Source organism: Helianthus annuus, chromosome 12 (assembly GCF_002127325.2).
Source record: "Helianthus annuus cultivar XRQ/B chromosome 12, HanXRQr2.0-SUNRISE, whole genome shotgun sequence".
In the NCBI taxonomy this organism is placed as follows: domain Eukaryota; kingdom Viridiplantae; phylum Streptophyta; class Magnoliopsida; order Asterales; family Asteraceae; genus Helianthus; species Helianthus annuus.
In genome coordinates, this window is record NC_035444.2 from 95,443,024 (window position 1) to 95,465,969 (window position 22,946).

A 22,946-nucleotide genomic window follows, 5' to 3' on the forward strand; every position below is an offset into this window, starting at 1 on the left:
CAATGGAATGTTCATAATCACAAGTTTCCGGTATTACATCGCTATGCGCTAAAATAGTTCGTTAGCGAACCGACGAACTAGTATGCGACATTTTCGTCACGAAACAACCAAGCGAAGAGTCTAGCAAACTAGTTAAGCCTAATTTGGAACTCGGAACCACTTCCTACATTGTTCGGATGCGGTATCACAACTCGCGGAATTTTGTTGTCGGTACGACATAAAAGTACCGTAAACGAGCCGACGACGAAACAAAAAGCATTCTAAGTATCAAAACATGATTTTTGCTAGTTTAGGGAACTAGTTAATAATAATTTTGGTTCAGAATCACTAATTGCCCCCTAATGGTGATAGATGAACCCCTAATCACTATAATTAATTTAATTGCCAAAATATCTTCATTTTTAACAATTTTAATAACTTTTTTATAAAAAAAAACATAATATCCCCCCCTTGTTGTACACGTTTCCAAGTGGGCCCACCCACTTAGATTTGTTGTTGAACATGTAAAGATATTAAGCATCGGTGGGTGTATGGAAGGAATGGTATGTAGATTGAAAATTATGATATAAAGCACCCCATTATCTAACCTATCATTTCACCACTTTCAAACAAGCAAAACCCCTTGTTATCCTTCATTTTCGGCAGCCAACAAGCATACCACAATTCCACCATAAAAATTCACTAAAACACCCTAAATTACACATCTTCTAGTCGTTACAAGATCACTTACATATGGGTTAAGCATGGAGCTTCATTAGGAGCACTTTTGGAGCTTAAATGTCTTCTTATTTTCTTGTCTAACTAGTGCAATATTGTAAGTCTTCAAACCACATTTTTAAGCTTCATATTACTAGTAGATTATGGAAGTACAAGTTGATCATCAAAAAGATTAATAAAAATCACACCAAAAACCCTAACCCCAAAGCTAATAAACACTAAATATAACTATATTATGTGTTGATTTATTAGATTTGTGATAGCTAGTTAGCATAATTTATGTTGATTATGTTAAAGTAAGTTGTTTTAAGTGGGTGATCTTTTTATGATTAATAATATAAATGATGATTTAAACATGGTAACGTTTAAATCTAAACAAGATCATCAACCTCTTGTTCCATGAACTTTACTACAACTTAAAAATGATTTATTACACATAAGTGACTTTTATAAAGAATAACCACCATGATTCTTATTATGATCATCCTAAAAGTTTACTAAACAAAGTGGTTTAAAGAGGAGATTTTAATTAGAAAATATAATGAAAATGGTGTCTTCAAGGTCCTAATAAATATGTGAAGATTTCATTTTTTTAAACCAAGTTGTTAAAAATATACTTATAAAAGTTCATGGAAATAAAGAAGAAAAGAGCATGTTACCATGTATAAAAAGTTGATACATTGAAACTTGATTTGGAAAATTGATTGCGATTATGGGTTAAACACGTTTTTATAACGTGGGAAACGCCATAGTTTTAGGGGAAACTATGGCGAACTTTTCTAAAAATCTAATCATGATTAAAGAGGGGATTAAAGGGTGATTAACAATGTTAAACGTGATCAGTGGTCATAAACGTCATTTTGGAAACCCTAATGAGAATATTTAAGTCGTAAATATTCAATAAGTTTAATGGACTTAAACTTATATTTTTACAAAAATAATTGGGTAAAAATATAACAATGTGTAAATATAATTTTTGGTAAGAAAAATTATATATTTTTGGAAACTCACTAAGAGTATGTGTATATGTGCTATATATGTGTATGTATTAGATACCTATAGGGTGATCAAAATAAATACACGTACATGTTCCTACATGGTCCAAGAAATGCTAGTAAAATCAAATCGGACAATTAAATAAAATGGCCGAAATGGAAATACATAACACTTGATGACGACAATTTGGGCGTATCGACATCATAAACAAGTTACTACAATGTCGAGTCTAAAAATAACATATTTTTAGACACTAAAGCGAACGCATAACTAAGTGGTCAAAAACAAGAATCCGGAAAGTCGCAAACTATAAAAATTACCAAGTATTTTTCATGTGAAAAACGAACTTATTTAGTTACATGCTTGGTGAATTTTTGGTAAAAATTGCAAGAGTATATTTAATGGACTCACTAGGATTAGATTTGGGCTAGACCCAAATTACTAAAACTGGGGCTAGGCCCAATGACAGTAAAACTAGGGCTAGGCCCAATGACATTAAAAACTAGGGCTAGGCCCAGTAACAAGAAAACTAGGGCTAGGCCCAGTAACAAGAAAACTAGGGCTAGGCCCAATAACAATGAAACGTGGGATAAGCCTAATGACATAGGTTCGAAGCCGTTCGCATATAATTCAATACGTATAGAATACATGAATACACATAACAATCGAGCGAGTAAACTATCAACGCTCTAAAATACAAAGTTGTTCCAAAGATGACAAACGAGAACATAATAAAGAATTCAAGATGAACAACTTGTACGAGGTCCGAAAGACCTAGTGTCTAACGAGATTAGTACACATGTAGGTTACTGACATGTACGGACGCTCACTTCGATATCATATTACACGGAACTCAAATTTGTGAGTTCATGTCCCCCTTTTCTCTTAACTGTTTTCGAATTTATAACTCTCGGGGGTGAAATGCATGTTACATATGTTTCAATGGCATGATTTGGCTATGAAATGAACTATTAGATCATGTGAGCATAGGCTGAAACTGAAATGCCAATAACTCTCATAAGAAACATGGACAAAGGTTAGATCTAACGGGTACGGCCGAGCCCCACTCATGGTCCATTTATGACTACTTAGAGTGCTTTTGTGTCCCAGTCGAGGTGATTCGACAACGGTCAAGGGGATTTGACATAGTCAAGGTGATTCGACACAGTCGAGGTGATTCGATACAGTCGAGGGGATTCGACACAGTCGAGGGGATTCGACACAGTCGAGGGGAATCAACACTAATAATAGCCCACTTGGGTTGGGTACTCCCTATGTTTTCACATATATTAATGTCCTTGCAAAACATTAATTGATCTATTCATAGACGCTTTACATACTTGTTTTCAAAGGAATCTCTCAAATGTTTACAAGTTTATTGGAACTCATACAAAACGCATGAACTCGCTCAACTTTTGTTGACTTTTTAAAACTACATGTATTTCAGGAAACACGTCTTGAGCCGGTGATACATGATTGGATGCAATGATTACCTTTCTTACGTCACACGCAACACGCTTCCGCAACTAGCAGGGTGTGACATGCCATAGGATAACTGCTCTTCAGTCACCCCTAGCTTTTCATCAGGGTAGTTAGCTTCCAACACAACCTCCTTCTGTGCAGCTAACAACCTTTCATTTAAACTGTTCTTGATCTCAATGCTCTTGGCATTAATTCTTATCGGCTTCACTCTTTCTTTTCTGCTCAAGGCATCTGCGACTACGTTGGCCTTTCCTGGATGGTATCTTATTTCACAATCATAATCATTTAAAGTTTCCATCCAACGTCGCTGCCTCATATTTAAATCTTTCTGATTGAACAGATGCTGAAGGCTTTTGTGATCAGAATAGATCACACACTTGGTTCCATACAAGTAGTGCCTCCATAGTTTAAGTGCAAATACAATGGCACCCAACTCCAAATCATGGGTGGTGTAATTCTTTTCATGCACTTTTAACTGTCGTGAAGCGTAGGTAATGACTTTGCCTTTCTGCATAAGCATACATCCCATACCGGTGTGTGATGCATCACAATAAACCACAAACTCATCAATTCATTCAGGTAACGTCAACACTGGAGCGTTACTCAGCTTTTGCTTCAAAATATTGAATGACTCTTTCTACTTAGGCCCCCAATCGAACTTGCTATTCTTGCGAGTCAGCAAAGTCAGGGGTGCTGCAATTCTTGAGAAGTTTTCAATAAATCTCATGTAATATCCTACTAGTCCTAAGAAACTGCGAATCTCCGTAGGCGTCTTCGGCTCCTGCCAATTCATGACAGCTTCCACCTTAGCGGGATCTACTTGGATACCAATGTCGCTTACAACATGTCCAAGAAATTGGACTTCTCGAAGCCAAAATTCACACTTGGAAAATTTGGCATAGAGCTTTTCCTGATGAAGCAGCTTAAGAATACATCGAAGATGCTTCTCGTGATCAGCTTGGTTCTTTGAGTAGATGAGAATGTCATCGATGAAGACAATGACAAATTTATCCAAATAGGGCTTGCAGACGCGATTCATGAGATCCATGAATGCGGCAGGTGCATTAGTGAGCCCAAAAGGCATCACTAGGAACTCGTAATGATCATAACGAGTCCTAAATGCAGTTTTGTGAACATCTTCATCTTTAACTTTCAACTGATGGTAGCCTGACCTCATATTAATCTTGGAAAAGTAGCTTGCTCCTTGTAGCTGATCGAACAGATCGTCGATCCTGGGCAAAGGATACCTATTCTTGATAGTGACCTTATTAAGCTCACGGTAATTAATGCACAAACGCATCGACCCATCTTTCTTCTTGACAAACAAGATTGGTGCTCCCCATGGAGACGAGCTAGGTCTAATAAAACCTTTGGCTAGCAAGTCATCTAACTGCGTCCTTAATTCCTTCATTTCTGTTAGTGCTAACCTATATGGTGCTCTTGCAATAGGCGCCGCTCCTGGAATGATGTCGATTCTGAACTCTACTTGTCTATCTGGTGGCAAACCAGGTAGTTCTTCCGGGAAAACTTCAGGGTATTCAGAAATAACGGGGATATCTTCAATCTTGGGCTTCTGCTCATCAATGGTCACCTGTGCCATATAAATGACACAGCCCTTCTTCAAACATTTGGATGCCTTTAGCATAGCCACTTGCTCAGGCAATCCATGCTGAGTATCTCCTTGAATGGTAAGTGGTTCACCAGACGGAGTCTTGATCACCACTTGCCTCTTGTTGCACACAATCTGGGCTTGGTTATGCGATAACCAATCCATACCTATCACTACATCGAAACCGGCTAACTTAAACGGAAGGAGGGACAAGGGAAAGAGTGGTTCCTAATGGATATGACACATCCATCTAACACAGTCGAAACTGTTTCCATGGTCCCATCAGCTAATTCCACCTCATAATTCACACTTAAGGTTTTAACAGGCAATCTTAGCAACTCACAAAACTTATTATCTACAAAGGATTTATCTGCTTCAGAATCAAACAATACTCTTGCGAAAACATCATTAATGAGGAACATACCTGCTATGACATTGTCGTTCTGGATAGCCTCCTGTGCATTCATTTGAAAGACCCTGGCGTTGGTCTTTTTCCCTTCCTCAGCTTTCTTTGCCAATTTTGGGCAATTGGTCTTGATATGCCCCTTTTCATTGCAACTATAGCAAGTTGCATCCTTCAACTTTTTGCAATCAAGGGTCCTGTGCTCAGAGGACTTGCAAATTCCACATACCTTCGGCTGGGATTGGGATTTCTGCTCATACCTGCACTTCCCAAAATGCTGCTTCTTGCAAATCTTGCACTTGGGTCTATCACCCGATTGTTGATCACCTTTCTTAGATCCCGACCCCTTTTTGTGATCCTGATTTTCTTTATGCTTCTTGTTTGATCGGCGTGAATTGTCATCATTTTGCTTTCTCTTCTCAGCGTCCGAGTTCCTTAGCGATCTTTGCCTGACCGCGTCCAACGTAAGGGACATGGAAATATCAGCTGCGAACCTGAACGTAGCGGGCCGAGAGGCCTTCACACTTGCTTTTATTTCTGGGGCCAAACCCCCAATGAAACGTGCAATTCTCTTAGGTTCCGGGGTCACTAGGTAAGGAACCAACCTTGACATAGTATTAAAACTTGTGAGATAAGCCTGGCAATCCAGGTTCTTCATGACTGGAGATAGAAAATCAGACTCTATCTTTTCAACCTCATGCTGAGAGCAGTAATTTTCTTTGATAAGAGCAACAAATTGCTCCCAAGACATGTTGTACAATGGAACTTTTCCCGAAGCTTGAATCAATGATCTCCACCATGCTAGGGCTTCACCCTTAAATGACTGGGATACAAACTTTACAATGTCTATTTCAGCACAACCACTAATGTCCACAACAGTGTCCATTTCATCCAGCCAAGTCATGCAATCCACCGCACCCTTCTCCCCAGTAAAATCTCGGGGCTTGCATGAAACAAAGTACTTGTACGTGCATCCTTTAGCGCGAGGTGCATTATCGAACACTATCTTCTTAGGGTGAACACTGTTCTCATTTGAAGAATGTCGATCATCATCTTTCTTAGGTTTAGGCTGGACAGAGGGTGGTTTGCTATGAGCCTCAGAATGGGTTTTTGGCTTGGACTGAGGTGTAGACAGGGTTCTACTTCAGGTCTCAGAGGATTCACTGTTCTGCCTATCCAAAGCTTTTGTAACGGCATTATCTACTAGCACTTGTAGCTCCGCACCAGTTAACTAAATCCTAGCGTTATCGTGGTTTTCCACCGGATGATGATGATCGAAATAATGGGCAAGGTTTTATTTAGAGGCTTTTACAGTATTTTATATTCTATTAACCATGGTTTTAAATTGCCAATTTAGGTTAATTTGCTACAAGGACAATTTAATTTAATTATAAACCAGGATTTTACAGTATCCAGTTATTTAGGTTTGAACACAGCTTATCACCTTTTCTTGACAGGGAGTCGTAAGCTACCACTGTCCATAGTCCCAGAGGACATTTAATTATTGCCCGCAGGCACTTCGCCCTTAAGGGGGCGGTTATATAATTAAGGGAATTTAAATTAGCTCTTTTTAAAGGATGGCCTGTGTGACTTTAATGATTCACAGTTTGCCAAGAAAGTTAACATACTTACAGATGGTAACATGGTTTGGAATCTTTTAGATAGGTTTTTACCGTCTTGGCCATGTCTGTGGTGACATATAGGCTAGGTTTTATCTTTAAGATTCTTTTAATAATTACGCAGAACAATCCTAAATTGAGATGCTAAATTGGATCTTAATCAAATTATGGAACTACCATCTTGGCCTTGTTTTATGATAACATATGGCTAGGTCTTGTCCTTTTCAGATTTTACCATTATAATGATAGATCTTGTGATTATTTTTATTTATTTTATGTTTCATGCACAAAATTAATAATAAATAAAATGAAAATTTAAATTAAACATCTCATAGATAATTTTTCAAACAAGTACAACTTTTGCCCTAAACGGGACTTCTACAAAAATAACATAAAATGCCCACGCAGGGGGAAACAAACAACAATCCCACGCAGGGGTTAACAAAAGACATGCCCACGCAGGGGCAGAGTACAAAAAGACAAGCCCATGCAGGGGCTGAATACTAAAGCAGAAGTCCACGCAGGGACTTGATTACAACTAAATAAAATAAATAACAAAAGGTCTTCAATGACCCCTTCTCTTGGACTTCCCTTTGATCAAGTCTGATAATCCCTTGAAGAAGCCTCGAGTGTTACTGCGCTCTGTTTGAATTTCCCGTTCACATCGGTCCAACCTTTCAAGGACCTCTTGCTGGCGCTCTGGCGGGATCAATTGTGGCTGCGGCGGCTGATACAGAGGTTGAGGAGGTGGCGGACGCTGGTACCCATAAGTTGGGTAACCAGTGGTCCAAAGACCACCATAGGGTCCCTCTGGGTGACGAGCATTGTAGTCCCACGCCTCCTAGTATGGGTCCACATTGGCATAGTCGTAATGGGTATGAGCCGGCTGCTCAAAAGGGTTATACGCCGCTGAACCGGCGTAGGCAGGGATTGGGTTATCAAAACCCAATGGTGGTGCCATAGGCGCAGAGTTGATCTCTGGGATGGGGTTTGATGGACCCCCCATCCGCGGGTCTTCTTCTTCTTGGAGTGGAGGATAATGACTGCCACTTGGGGCTGAGGAGTGCTGATGCGGACTCCTCCTTGCACGGACATTCGTGCGTTTGACCTTCTCCGCCTCGGTGGCTCCGGAGGCGGTTGCTGTTCCACTGGTGGTGGTGGTGGCGGAGTGAATGCCACAAATCGAGGATCCTCGGAAGGATCCTGCTGCTGTTGTTGCTGCTGCTGCTGCTGGTATGGGGACGAGTGTTCAGATGGGGTAAAATACCAGTCCCACTGGTTGAACCTCGCCTGGTAGCTGTCAGGACCACGGTAAGGTGCTCCATGAAAAGATGACCTATCGGAGATTTTGATGGGGTGGTTCGGGGTCCCAGTGGCAGGCTCCATGGGATCCGTATCTTCATCCATGTCATTTTCACCCGAGAAGTGATCCTCGGGTCCGGGTGGGTTAAAACCCACTATTTCTTGAATAAAATTAGCCGGGTTGAACCGGCTTTGGAAAGCAGGGGTAGGGTCACCAAAAGAATGGTGCGAGTTTGACCGCTGCAACGGTATGAAGGAAGGCGGAGGGTGGTCGGGCTTGTTTTTGGATTGCGGCCTGAAAGAATGCAAATAGGACGGTGAGGAACTTAAGGAGACTGATCGCCTCTCGGGTTCAACGTAAACCCTCCACGGTTCCTGGGGGCTAGTGCTCATTGTGATAGATGGGGTACGCCGGTGTGCAGGCCTGGCTTCATGGTCATGGCCCCTAACTGGGCCCTTGCCTCTTCCTCTCAAAACCCTTGGCGGCATTCTTACCTGCAAGCATGGTTAAGATAACAACCAACATATGTAAAAATAAAAGACCAAATAAAACAAAAACAGAATTTGTCCTATGTTCTTTGTCTAGACTCGGAACTCGAGGAATGTGCAATTTGTGCACTGAGATTAAACACAAAAGGCTAGTGTTTAATTCACTCAGTGTTGGCTCTGATACCAACCTGTCACACCCCTATTTTCCACGTGTCACTGGTGGGCCCGGTGGGGGAGTATCGTGATGTAGTGATATCATCATAGTCAAACAACACAAATTATAATGCACATCAGAAGCAAAAAGATAGATTTATTTCAACCAAACAAATTGTAATATTCAAGTGTCACAAAGTAGCTGAAATAGATCCACAGGCGGATCAAGTAAAAAGGAGAATTGTTCAACAGATTTATTGCATCCAAGCTTGCGAGACTCTAAACGATGCTAAGGAGAGGCCAGCCTATTACGTGTAGAACCTTCACTTAATCTTTTGGGGAAAATACGTTAGTTTACACTGGTAAATACAATTTAACTAACTCATTTTGAAAATGTTTTTAAAAATTGATTTGAATGCACATGGCACAAAACTTTTTATAACTTGGGATAATTAATCAAATTTAAACTTGTAAAAGAATTACATGTTTGTTATGCGTTTAGTCGCCCGGTTCATGCCGAGTTTAAGATTAATAGACACACCACTTAGTATAAATCCGCGGCGAGAAACCAACGGTTATACCTTAATAAATATGGACACATTGTCGGGTGTACGCCTACACCCGCGTGTCAAGGTCGTGGCCATTTCATGAATGATGCCAAGGATATCCGGGACATGGTCATTAAACTCCCAAAGGCGTAAAACAAACAAAACAAATTTTTAAACGGGTCATCTTGATAATACTTAACCACTAATCGATTAAGGTCAAATGCCCGACCAATCGGTATTTTATACACCGTACCCCAAGCCCGTATAGGGGAAAATAAGTTAAAAGTATTTACCTGAGCAAGTACAAACCACAACAAGCAAGTGCAAGTATCTTTTACTGGATCTCCTATTCTGGAACGAAGGTTTATAATAACCTATTAGAATCCTAACGGGTCTTTAATTTAGCCTAAACTTAGACCGGTTAGTTTTCAAGGATGAATACGGTTCAATCGCATGAAAGGCGAAGACCGGTTTAGAATGTGGTTTTGACCCGACAAGCTTGCATGCTTGTTTAATATGGGTAACTCAAACACATTCTGGATTTTGAGACAAAAATGGTATGGTTTGACCCGTTTCAGCTAATATGTGTAAACTAGTTACATAAGCCGATCCGAACGCAAAAGTGCGTAACGAGTAACCATAATAATTATATACAAGTTTCTTGAGTTAATATGCACTAAATATGTTGTGATATCAGTAAGATAGATCCTATTATGCCCAAAGTGGTTTTTAACTCAAACTATGCCCCGAAAGGGTATTTTAGTCATTTTAAAGGGTATAAAAGCTTTAAACTAGTAACCTGAGTTATATATCTGAATAAATCAGTAAATATACTTAATTTATTATGTTATAACAGTAGGGTATCACATATATGTGAATTTTATTAATTATAACCATCCTATGCACCGAAAGGGCATTTTGGTAATTTCACATAAGCCTAAAAGGTCGAAACTGGAAGCCTGATTTTAAAACTTTAGTTTACTGTTATAATATAAAAATTTACTGAATATATCAGTAGGTATCAACCCTTATACATATAAACTAGTTTTGATACATACTATGTCGTAAAAATGCCTAAAAAAGGCGATTTGGAGCCATTTCCGGGTTTTGTATAAAAAGCTGATATTTTTAATATTCCAGAAGGCTCAAAATAATTATTTTAACATAATAAATCAGTAGAAAAAGGTTTGAGGTCAAAAGGATTTATAAAACTCATTTTATAGCCAGAAAGGGTAAAACCGGAAATAACCGAAATAAGCTTAAAACTCTAAGTTATGCTCCGCCTAAAAATAAATAAAAATCTCCAAAAATCCCAAAATATTATTATATATTAGTGGGTATAAAGTTTGATATTAAAATTTGGGTTTAGATAGGCTATATGCTAATTACGCCAGTTAATTACTAAGAATGCTTCTGATTACGCTAAGGAGCATAACTCTTAATCTAGACCTCAAACTGATGTCAAATTTTGGGTATAAGTTTATAATTCAGTAACTAAGATATCTACTCTTTTATATTTTCAAAAATCAGATTTTAAGGTCATTTGGGCATAATGGTCAACATATGAGCATTTAACGGAAACTTGCATAATAATTAGACAACTAGTGAACCAAGTCGTATAAACACAGAGGGTTATACTAACATGTAACTAGGTCCAAAAGAAGCTCTAAGGCAATCCTAAACTTGGCTTAAACGGGTCAGAACTGAAAGTCAAAGCGAAAGTCAAACTATGCGACTTTCGGTTCCAAACCGGGTCTAAACTGAAAATTGTCGAGTTGAACATGTTTAGACATGTTCTTACATTAATTACCAAGTTATATTAGTGATCAAACAGGTTGCATGTATCCTACATTGCTAATTATGTATTAATTTGGAATAAAGCGTTCTGTTGACTTTTTAAAGTAAGCTTTGACTCGACAATTAACATAGTTAAAGTGGGAATCTGGAAACACCCTTTTAAGGGTTTGTTACCCACATAATTACCTACTTATAAGTATTTTTAATTCGAGATTTGACTGAGTAATTATTGACTAATCTCGAAGTCAAACCTTAATTACGATGGTTTGACTTTTAGCTAATTAACTAAGCTAAACCGGATTAAGGGAGGTTAAGGACACTTACAAGAGTCCTAAGTTGACTAGGGACTTAAGAGATGCTTGATTGCTGACTAGAGGAGCTCCTGAAATGCTTGAAGTAGAGTGTGAATAAGCAAGCTCAAATGTTCACAACTTCAAGTTCTTATATAGTGCACCCAATGTCTTAGGATCTTGACAAGTAACTCTACAATGGTTGTGAGATGATCCCAGGTGCCCCTATGTGGCTAAATACTGCCTATCATGCCCCTGATTTCGAAAACCATGATAGTAAGGCGGTGCAACAGGCTGAACAGGCAGCTGTCCATTTTCTACTGCCAGCGACAGGCTTACGGACCGTAAGCCTAAGCTCTTGCGGTCCGTATGCGACTCTTACGGACCGTATGCTTGTACGGTTGCGGTCCGTAACCGACCCTTGCTGAAATCGCCCAGATATGCTTCTTACGGACCGTAAGCTTAAAGCCATACGATCCGTAACCGATGGCCAAAAGCCAAAAATTTTGCAAACATCCATGTTTGACCATGCAACTCTACAAGTCCGAATCTCATGCATTTCCTTTCAGTTGTGGGACCATTTACTCAGGCCTTGCATGCTTAACCATGCACTTACACCTTTTGGCACTTTGTGGCAATTTAAAGTGACGGAAACTTTAAGAATTCTTGTTTGGACATGCATCATTCAAATTCAATTTTCTTAATCAAGAATCTAAATTCTTAATTGTAGTAGTAACATTGTAAGGAATCCAATTTTTTCATAAGAATGGAATTTTTATTTATTTATTTAGAAACAACCGGCCAAATATATATATATTCGATGTTTATCATAATGATTTAAGGATCTTGGGATTTATAATTTGGGTCGATCAGAGGTGTTTTAATAACATGTCGCCCTTGGGTCGTTCAGAGGTATTTTAATAACATGACGCCCCTTTTAAATCCTACCATACATCTTTATTTGATCCGGGTTCCTGACACGATTGCCTCACATGACACGTGTCTTTATTTTATTGGGCATGAATTTTCGAGGTGTTACACGAGTCTACTGTGTCGAGTCTTTGCCACCTTCAGTCTTTATCAGTCTGTCTGCTCTCGTTTCCTTCAGCACCAACACACTCCTCTCAAACAAAACCTTTTCTCGGATGTCTTCAGACTCCCCCTTTCGATGTGCTGGGATCGTAGTCTGGCTTTTACAAGATTAGGATCAAAACCTGGCTCAATTCTCAGACTCAGAATCCAGATTCTCCTGCACATCCTCTACTACACAATAAATTTTACAAATTTAACAATTTATTCATCCAAACTCCCCCTCAAATTTATCCAGAATGATTAAATCAATGATAATTCTGATGTACCACTTGAAAGCAATCATTCAAAAAACTTTTTCTCATTTTAAACTAACTCCCCCTCACAAAATGTTCATCATGTTTAGCACACGGAATTTTGAAAATCAGCTATTCAACATCAGTTGTCGAAAATCTTTTTGAATTTTTCAAAAATTATGCTAAAACACACTGAAAATTTTTTGGGATTTTTGATAAAGAAATGCAGTAAAGAAATATTTACAGACAATATTTTTGTGAGTTTGTGTAAGATGATCATATCAGTTTTTGAGACAAATCACTGACACCGTTAAGCTTCATTTCATTTTAAGTTCTAAACAATTCACTTAGATTGTAAGCATACTTATCCACTTAAATTTTCACACAACTTTCAACTGCTTCGAGATACGAGATTAGTGTCTTAAGAACTTAAACTTATTCACGTGTCCCACCACTTGAATATACTCCCGTATCCAGATCCCAATATTCAGTCTTACAGGTGAGTATACCTAGATGATATCTGTAAAAGGGTTAAATGCAAAACTGTGAGAGCTCAGGTCAGAACTTCCGTTCAGCAGAGAGATGACGGCTCGACTTTTGGTGTGTTCCCTTTAGAGAATCTTTTCTTCAACATCACGTGATTAGCATTTTTCAATGTTTCATCATTTTTTATATTGAGGGCTAGCTATATTTCAAGCAAATGCAAAGTATTATACGGGGACTAGGCCATTGCTTCCGCAAAATCAGAAGTCCCGGGATAATACCCCAGATATCACTGAGTATAAAGACCTAGTATCTCAGAAAGAGGGACCTTTCAAACGAGATTTCGGGGGTTACCCATATATCCAAGAAATGTTACCCACGAGATAAGCAAGTTTGAAATTTAGGTTTATATCTCGAAAACAATTTACTGAATGTGTAAAAACCTACTGGCACATCCACAGTGAGATTGTTTATCACATTTTTTATTTTCCAATTCTTTAGCATGTTGTGATAATCCATTGATGTACTATCATTTCCTCTTTTTCTCAACAAAACTCTTTTTTTTTTGAATTTTATCATGTTTTTGGATTTTTCAAATTTTCTAATGTTTTTGGATTTTTTGAAAATTTTTACTCCCCCTAAAATGCAAACACTTTAAAAGAAATTTGAAAAACAAACTATACAATAAAATGACAACTTGATGTGAATCACTTCAATTCTCCATCCACTCGGTATAAACAATCAGAACTCCCCCTTACAACAAACTATTTTCCCATTATGATTTCAAAACACTTAAGTTTGTTTTAATCAAAATGTTTTTTCCGGAAAATAAATTTTGTTGATTTTACCACTTGTAAACTCGGGGATTATCTCATCACATTGTTTTTTCAATCATTAGCATGAGGATTACATCAAGTTCAAATTAATGACCTTGATTAATCACTTTGTAAACACAAACCTCTGTACCAGTTGTAAGTAAACACAATAAAAACCTGATATGAATAATGACGCCGATTCCTGCTCCACACTTAACAACCTGGAAGCTCCGGCAAGTCACACTTAAACACATTCAAAAACATTTTCAAGAAAGATGTCGATTCATGCTCCATGATTAACCACTTGGGAGCTCCGGCAAGTCAGGTTTTTCAATTAAAGAAAATATCCACCCAAGCCTGACCAGCCTTGGGTGATTTCAGTTCTTCTTCAGTTGGGTTATAAGTTGCTTTCTTTGTTGCATAAAAATCTTTAACCCCTTGGACTTTACCCCCAATCATTTTTCCAAAAATCTTCTTAACATTTCCATTAAAAGTGTTCTCAACATCAAATTCTTTCTTCTCAGAATAGAATTTATTTGAGATCTCAACCTTCCCAACTTTTGATTTAAAATTCTCAGTCCTCAATGGTGGAAAATTAACATCATCCACTGGAGGCACTGAGTTTTCTTCTTTAATCTCAACCTGTGGCTCCTCTAATTTTGTGGAATCAGATTCATCACCCATTTTTACATCAGAAAACTTCTTAACAACCCACATTTGGTTGTCTTTGGCCCTTTTTTTGTAAAAATTTTTCTTTGAATATTCAACAACTTCATAAGTTGAATTTTCAAAAACTTTGAATTTTTCAGTTGGTGATTCATATTTCTCAACAACTTTTTCTTTGAGTTTTTTAGAGACTTCCTGTTTTGTCTTTGTAGCTTGAGAACAGTTCCATGCAATGTGACCAACTTCATTGCATTTGTAACATGTTCTAGTCTCCTTTCTATGAAAAACTCCAATCCCCATCCTCTCTTGCTTCTTAGCAAGGAATTCTTGATTCGATTGCTTCCAGAGTGGGCTTTTTGCTTCTTTTTCTGAGCTTGTTCCTGCAACAAATTTTGTATTTGGTTTAGAAAATTTTCTCTTTTTTATAATTTTCAGGTGGAATAAAACCAAGACCTTTCTTTTTGAAATTACCGTTATGGTTTGGTTTCTTTTGAAAACCAGAACCAGAACTGAAACCTTTTTTCTTGTTTAACTGTTGTTGAACTCTTGAAGTGTATTTTTTAGGTTTTTCTTTAAGATTTAAATCTTTTATTTCAGAAATATTGATTTCTGTTAGTTTGAAAACCTTTTTGATCTTTTCAATTTTAACACTTCTTATTGGAAATTCTTTATCAGAATATAATTTGTCAGAATAATTCAAAGTATATGCAACTTCAAATGTTTCCTCATTCAAATTAGATTTTGATAACAAAAATTCTTTACTAAAAACCCGTTTAACCGACGTCTTTTGACTGTTGACCGACGAACTCGAACTTCCAGACTCGGACTTTGAATCAGACTCCTCATCCGTATCCAACACCTGATCGACCACCTTTTTTATTAACTCAGACTCATGATCAGTGTCAGACGATGTGAACATGACGTCAATGTTTTCTGGTAATTCATTAGTTGTTTTGGATTTTAACTTTATATTGACTGCCTTTTGGACTTGCTCCTCATTTGGTTTTCTGGGAGAATATCCTTCCCAGATCGGAGGCGGACACTTGTTATAACTAACACTCTGTTTCTTACCAGTATCCTTCTTCTTTGACTTCTCATCATCTTGCAATGCTTCAAAACTTGCAACAGTTGGATAAATTCCGTCAATGAGATAATCAGAACTAGAATAACTTTGCAAGAGTCTTCTAATTCTTTCATTTTCAATTTTCTCAGTCTCCAACTCTTGTTTCAGCTTGGCACATTCCTCAATGTAACGATTTATTGCTTTTTTGCTTCGACATCATCACCGCATTCATCATGGTCAATGCATCTTCTCTTTCAGAATTTGTCTTTTGAAGACCAGTTATTGTTCTGTTCAATACGTCATACGACTCTTTCACATAATTGAGATTAAACAGTAATTGTTCTTTCATCTTCTCAAACTCAGTCAACTTCTCATCTTTTTCTACACACTGCTTGCAAAGTTCTAAACACTTTAAGCAAGGCTCGATGACTTTCACAATCTTTTCTACTTCAATGATTTTTACAGCTTCAACAACTTTTTCTTCTTCAATCACTTTTTCATCTTCAATCACCTTCTCCGTTTCAACTTTCTTTGTTTCAGCAACATCTTCAACTTTTTCCTTTTTCAACTCTTTTGCAGCTCGTTTCTCTTTCAGCTTCTCCAAACGATCTGCAAAATAAAATTGAAAACTTTTAGGAGATAGATGAGTTTTTGCAACATTAATATGTCTTTCTTCCTCATCATCACCACTGTCATCAGTTGGTGATTGATCAAAATCTATTGACTTTTCAGAACTATCATATGAAAAACTAGAATCAGATGGTGTTTGATCAAACACAGTTGCTCTTTCTGAACTTCCATCCGATGAAACAGACTCTTCTTCTTCATTCTTCACATTAACACCAACCACTTTCATCCACTCTGTAAACAAATCTGGTTCTTTTACAATTTTAGCAATGAAAGCTTTAAATTCCCCATTCTCATCCACAAACTGATCCCAGCTAAATCCTTCGGGTAATTTTTCATCATCTTGATTGATTAAGCATGCTTTGTTGTCGGATGAAATGTATTTATCCCAGCTGAAATTTTATTGATTCACCAAACATGCTCTCTTTGAAGAATCCTCTATTACTTTTCTACCATGAGCCACTTGTGGTTCTTGTTGTCGTTGGCCAACTTGTTGATATATGGCTTTCCGATACTAATCATCTTTTCCGAATGGATTCTTTGCTTCACTTACTTCTCGATTTTTGCATTCTCTCTTGAAATGACCTTTCTCCCTGCATCGAAAACAAGTAACTTTAGATTTATCAAAACCCAAAGTTGAAACATGTGCATCCAAGAAATCATTTCTTCCTGTAATCAATTTGAACTTTTCAGCTCTTCTCAAGACACTAGCTAGACACCATTTGATGTCCATGAGTTCCATCTCTTCAGCGTCTATCTGATCGTAATCCTCTTTTGTCAGCATAGGATTGCCGATCCTCCCTGCAACCAAACCTTCATAAGATTGTAGCACAGTTTCAAGTAACGCCATGTGATCTTTTGCAATTTCTTCAGAAAAACTTTGACCATCTGGAAGATTGAATGCAATGTTGCACATCACACAACCATTTCCACTTTTAGAACTTTGAGAATGAAAGTTAATCTCAACCTGTGGCTCCTCTAATTTTGTGGAATCAGATTCATCACCCATTTTTACATCAGAAAACTTCTTAACAACCCACATTTGGTTGTCTTTGGCTCTTTTTTTGTAAAAATTTTTCTTTGAATATTCACCAACTTCATAAGTTGAATTTTCAAAAACTTTGAATTTTTCAGTTGGTGATTCATATTTCTCAACAACTTTTTCTTTGAGTTTTTTAGAGACTTCCTGTTTTGTCTTTGTAGCTTGAGAACAGTTCCATGCAATGTGACCAACTTCATTGCATTTGTAACATGTTCTAGTCTCCTTTCTATGAAAAACTCCAATCCCCATCCTCTCTTGCTTCTTAGCAAGGAATTCTTGATTCGATTACTTCCAGAGTGGGCTTTTTGCTTCTTTTTCTGAGCTTGTTCCTGCAACAAATTTTGTATTTGGTTTAGAAAATTTTCTCTTTTTTATAATTTTCAGGTGGAATAAAACCAAGACCTTTCTTTTTGAAATTACCGTTATGGTTTGCTTTCTTTTGAAAACCAGAACCAGAACTGAAACCTTTTTTCTTGTTTAACTGTTGTTGAACTCTTGAAGTGTATTTTTTAGGTTTTTCTTTAAGATTTAAATCTTTTATTTCAGAAATATTGATTTCTGTTAGTTTGAAAACCTTTTTGATCTTTTCAATTTTAACACTTCTTATTGGAAATTCTTTATCAGAATATAATTTGTCAGAATAATTCAAAGTATATGCAACTTCAAATGTTTCCTCATTCAAATTAGATTTTGATAACAAAAATTCTTTACTAAAAACCCGTTTAACCGACGTCTTTTGACTGTTGACCGACGAACTCGAACTTCCAGACTCGGACTTTGAATCAGACTCCTCATCCGTATCCAACACCTGATCGACCACCTTTTTTATTAACTCAGACTCATGATCAGTGTCAGACGATGTGAACATGACGTCAATGTTTTCTGGTAATTCATTAGTTGTTTTGGATTTTAACTTTATATTGACTGCCTTTTGGACTTGCTCCTCATTTGGTTTTCTGGGAGAACATCCTTCCCAGATCGGAGGCGGACACTTGTTATAACTAACACTCTGTTTCTTACCAGTATCCTTCTTCTTTGACTTCTCATCATCTTGCAATGCTTCAAAACTTGCAACAGTTGGATAAATTCCGTCAATGAGATAATCAGAACTAGAATAACTTTGCAAGAGTCTTCTAATTCTTTCATTTTCAATTTTCTCAGTCTCCAACTCTTGTTTCAGCTTGGCACATTCCTCAATGTAACGATTTATTGCTTTTTTGCTTCGACATCATCACCGCATTCATCATGGTCAATGCATCTTCTCTTTCAGAATTTGTCTTTTGAAGACCAGTTACTGTTCTGTTCAATACGTCATACGACTCTTTCACATAATTGAGATTAAACAGTAATTGTTCTTTCATCTTCTCAAACTCAGTCAACTTCTCATCTTTTTCTACACACTGCTTGCAAGGTTCTAAACACTTTAAGCAAGGCTCGATGACTTCCACAATCTTTTCTACTTCAATGATTTTTACAGCTTCAACAACTTTTTCTTCTTCAATCACTTTTTCATCTTCAATCACCTTCTCCGTTTCAACTTTCTTTGTTTCAGCAACATCTTCAACTTTTTCCTTTTTCAACTCTTTTGCAGCTCGTTTCTCTTTCAGCTTCTCCAAACGATCTGCAAAATAAAATTGAAAACTTTTAGGAGATAGATGAGTTTTTGCAACATTAATATGTCTTTCTTCCTCATCATCACCACTGTCATCAGTTGGTGATTGATCAAAATCTATTGACTTTTCAGAACTATCATATGAAAAACTAGAATCAGATGGTGTTTGATCAAACACAGTTGCTCTTTCTGAACTTCCATCTGATGAAACAGACTCTTCTTCTTCATTCTTCACATTAACACCAACCACTTTCATCCACTCTGTAAACAAATCTGGTTCTTTTACAATTTTAGCAATGAAAGCTTTAAATTCCCCATTCTCATCCACAAACTGATCCCAGCTAAATCCTTCGGGTAATTTTTCATCATCTTGATTGATTAAGCATGCTTTGTTGTCGGATGAAATGTATTTATCCCAGCTGAAATTTTATTGATTCACCAAACATGCTCTCTTTGAAGAATCCTCTATTACTTTTCTACCATGAGCCACTTGTGGTTCTTGTTGTCGTTGGCCAACTTGTTGATATATGGCTTTCCGATACTAATCATCTTTTCCGAATGGATTCTTTGCTTCACTTACTTCTCGATTTTTGCATTCTCTCTTGAAATGACCTTTCTCCCTGCATCGAAAACAAGTAACTTTAGATTTATCAAAACCCAAAGTTGAAACATGTGCATCCAAGAAATCATTTCTTCCTGTAATCAATTTGAACTTTTCAGCTCTTCTCAAGACACTAGCTAGACACCATTTGATGTCCATGAGTTCCATCTCTTCAGCGTCTATCTGATCGTAATCCTCTTTTGTCAGCATAGGATTGCCGATCCTCCCTGCAACCAAACCTTCATAAGATTGTAGCACAGTTTCAAGTAACGCCATGTGATCTTTTGCAATTTCTTCAGAAAAACTTTGACCATCTGGAAGATTGAATGCAATGTTGCACATCACACAACCATTTCCACTTTTAGAACTTTGAGAATGAAAGTTAATCTCAACCTGTGGCTCCTCTAATTTTGTGGAATCAGATTCATCACCCATTTTTACATCAGAAAACTTCTTAACAACCCACATTTGGTTGTCTTTGGCTCTTTTTTTTGTAAAAATTTTTCTTTGAATATTCACCAACTTCATAAGTTGAATTTTCAAAAACTTTGAATTTTTCAGTTGGTGATTCATATTTCTCAACAACTTTTTCTTTGAGTTTTTTAGAGACTTCCTGTTTTGTCTTTGTAGCTTGAGAACAGTTCCATGCAATGTGACCAACTTCATTGCATTTGTAACATGTTCTAGTCTCCTTTCTATGAAAAACTCCAATCCCCATCCTCTCTTGCTTCTTAGCAAGGAATTCTTGATTCGATTGCTTCCAGAGTGGGCTTTTTGCTTCTTTTTCTGAGCTTGTTCCTGCAACAAATTTTGTATTTGGTTTAGAAAATTTTCTCTTTTTTATAATTTTCAGGTGGAATAAAACCAAGACCTTTCTTTTTGAAATTACCGTTATGGTTTGGTTTCTTTTGAAAACCAGAACCAGAACTGAAACCTTTTTTCTTGTTTAACTGTTGTTGAACTCTTGAAGTGTATTTTTTAGGTTTTTCTTTAAGATTTAAATCTTTTATTTCAGAAATATTGATTTCTGTTAGTTTGAAAACCTTTTTGATCTTTTCAATTTTAACACTTCTTATTGGAAATTCTTTATCAGAATATAATTTGTCAGAATAATTCAAAGTATATGCAACTTCAAATGTTTCCTCATTCAAATTAGATTTTGATAACAAAAAATCTTTACTAAAAACCCGTTTAACCGACGTCTTTTGACTGTTGACCGACGAACTCGAACTTCCAGACTCGGACTTTGAATCAGACTCCTCATCCGTATCCAACACCTGATCAACCACCTTTTTTATTAACTCAGACTCATGATCAGTGTCAGACGATGTGAACATGACATCAATGTTTTCTGGTAATTCATTAGTTGTTTTGGATTTTAACTTTATATTGAATGCCTTTTGGACTTGCTCCTCATTTGGTTTTCTGGGAGAATATCCTTCCCAGATTGGAGGCGGACACTTGTTATAACTAACACTCTGTTTCTTACCAGTATCCTTCTTCTTTGACTTCTCATCATCTTGCAATGCTTCAAAACTTGCAACAGTTGGATAAATTCCGTCAATGAGATAATCAGAACTAGAATAACTTTGCAAGAGTCTTCTAATTCTTTCATTTTCAATTTTCTCAGTCTCCAACTCTTGTTTCAGCTTGGCACATTCCTCAATGTAACGATTTATTGCTTTTTTGCTTCGACATCATCACCGCATTCATCATGGTCAATGCATCTTCTCTTTCAGAATTTGTCTTTTGAAGACCAGTTACTGTTCTGTTCAATACGTCATACGACTCTTTCACATAATTGAGATTAAACAGTAATTGTTCTTTCATCTTCTCAAACTCAGTCAACTTCTCATCTTTTTCTACACACTGCTTGCAAGGTTCTAAACACTTTAAGCAAGGCTCGATGACTTCCACAATCTTTTCTACTTCAATGATTTTTACAGCTTCAACAACTTTTTCTTCTTCAATCACTTTTTCATCTTCAATCACCTTCTCCGTTTCAACTTTCTTTGTTTCAGCAACATCTTCAACTTTTTCCTTTTTCAAGTCTTTTGTAGCTCGTTTCTCTTTCAGCTTCTCCAAACGATCTGCAAAATAAAATTGAAAACTTTCAGGAGATAGATGAGTTTTTGCAACATTAATATGTCTTTCTTCCTCATCATCACCACTGTCATCAGTTGGTGATTGATCAAAATCTATTGACTTTTCAGAACTATCATATGAAAAACTAGAATCAGATGGTGTTTGATCAAACATAGTTGCTCTTTCTGAACTTCCATCTGATGAAACAGACTCTTCTTCTTCATTCTTCACATTAACACCAACCACTTTCATCCACTCTGTAAACAAATCTGGTTCTTTTACAATTTTAGCAATGAAAGCTTTAAATTCCCCATTCTCATCCACAAACTGATCCCAGCTAAATCCTTCGGGTAATTTTTCATCATCTTGATTGATTAAGCATGCTTTGTTGTCGGATGAAATGTATTTATCCCAGCTGAAATTTTATTGATTCACCAAACATGCTCTCTTTGAAGAATCCTCTATTACTTTTCTACTATGAGCCACTTGTGGTTCTTGTTGTTGTTGGCCAACTTGTTGATATATGGCTTTCCGATACTAATCATCTTTTCCGAATGGATTCTTTGCTTCACTTACTTCTCGATTTTTGCATTCTCTCTTGAAATGACCTTTCTCCCTGCATCGAAAACAAGTAACTTTAGATTTATCAAAACCCAAAGTTGAAACATGTGCATCTAAGAAATCATTTCTTCCTGTAATCAATTTGAACTTTTCAGCTCTTCTCAAGACACTAGCTAGACACCATTTGATGTCCATGAGTTCCATCTCTTCAGCGTCTATCTGATCGTAATCCTCTTTTGTCAGCATAGGATTGCCGATCCTCCCTGCAACCAAACCTTCATAAGATTGTAGCACAATTTCAAGTAACGCCATGTGATCTTTTGCAATTTCTTCAGAAAAACTTTGACCATCTGGAAGATTGAATGCAATGTTGCACATCACACAACCATTTCCACTTTTAGAACTTTGAGAATGAAAACTTGAAGTTGAACTCTTTGGATTAACACTTGGGTATGGAGAAAAACTACTGCTGCTATTTGGATTTTGATCAACATTTTCAGATGAGTTTCCAGCACTAAAAGCAGTTTGAATCTTCGGACTCCTTTCAACCTCTTAAACATTGCCTTTGTAGTACATTTTCACATCTTGTTGACCAATCAGATTATTCATCCTTGCAATCTTTTGCTGTTCAAGATCTTGACCCTCAATTTTTTCAATGAAC

General features: G+C 37.1%; 1 protein-coding gene across 1 annotated transcript; it reads right to left on the reverse strand.

The window, feature by feature from the left end:
* Positions 1 to 15,938: 15,938 nt before the first annotated feature.
* On the reverse strand, positions 15,939 to 22,663 carry LOC110893522. Its single transcript, XM_022140627.1, has 10 exons — positions 22,561 to 22,663; positions 21,584 to 21,729; positions 20,827 to 20,916; positions 20,297 to 20,437; positions 19,879 to 20,092; positions 18,902 to 19,026; positions 17,615 to 17,755; positions 17,198 to 17,408; positions 16,147 to 16,345; positions 15,939 to 16,044 (listed from the first exon to the last, which is right to left on the reverse strand). Exons 1-10 carry the CDS (start codon positions 22,661 to 22,663, stop codon positions 15,939 to 15,941), a joined length of 1,476 nt encoding a protein of 491 aa, XP_021996319.1.
* Between the last annotated feature and the right edge of the window lie 283 nt (positions 22,664 to 22,946).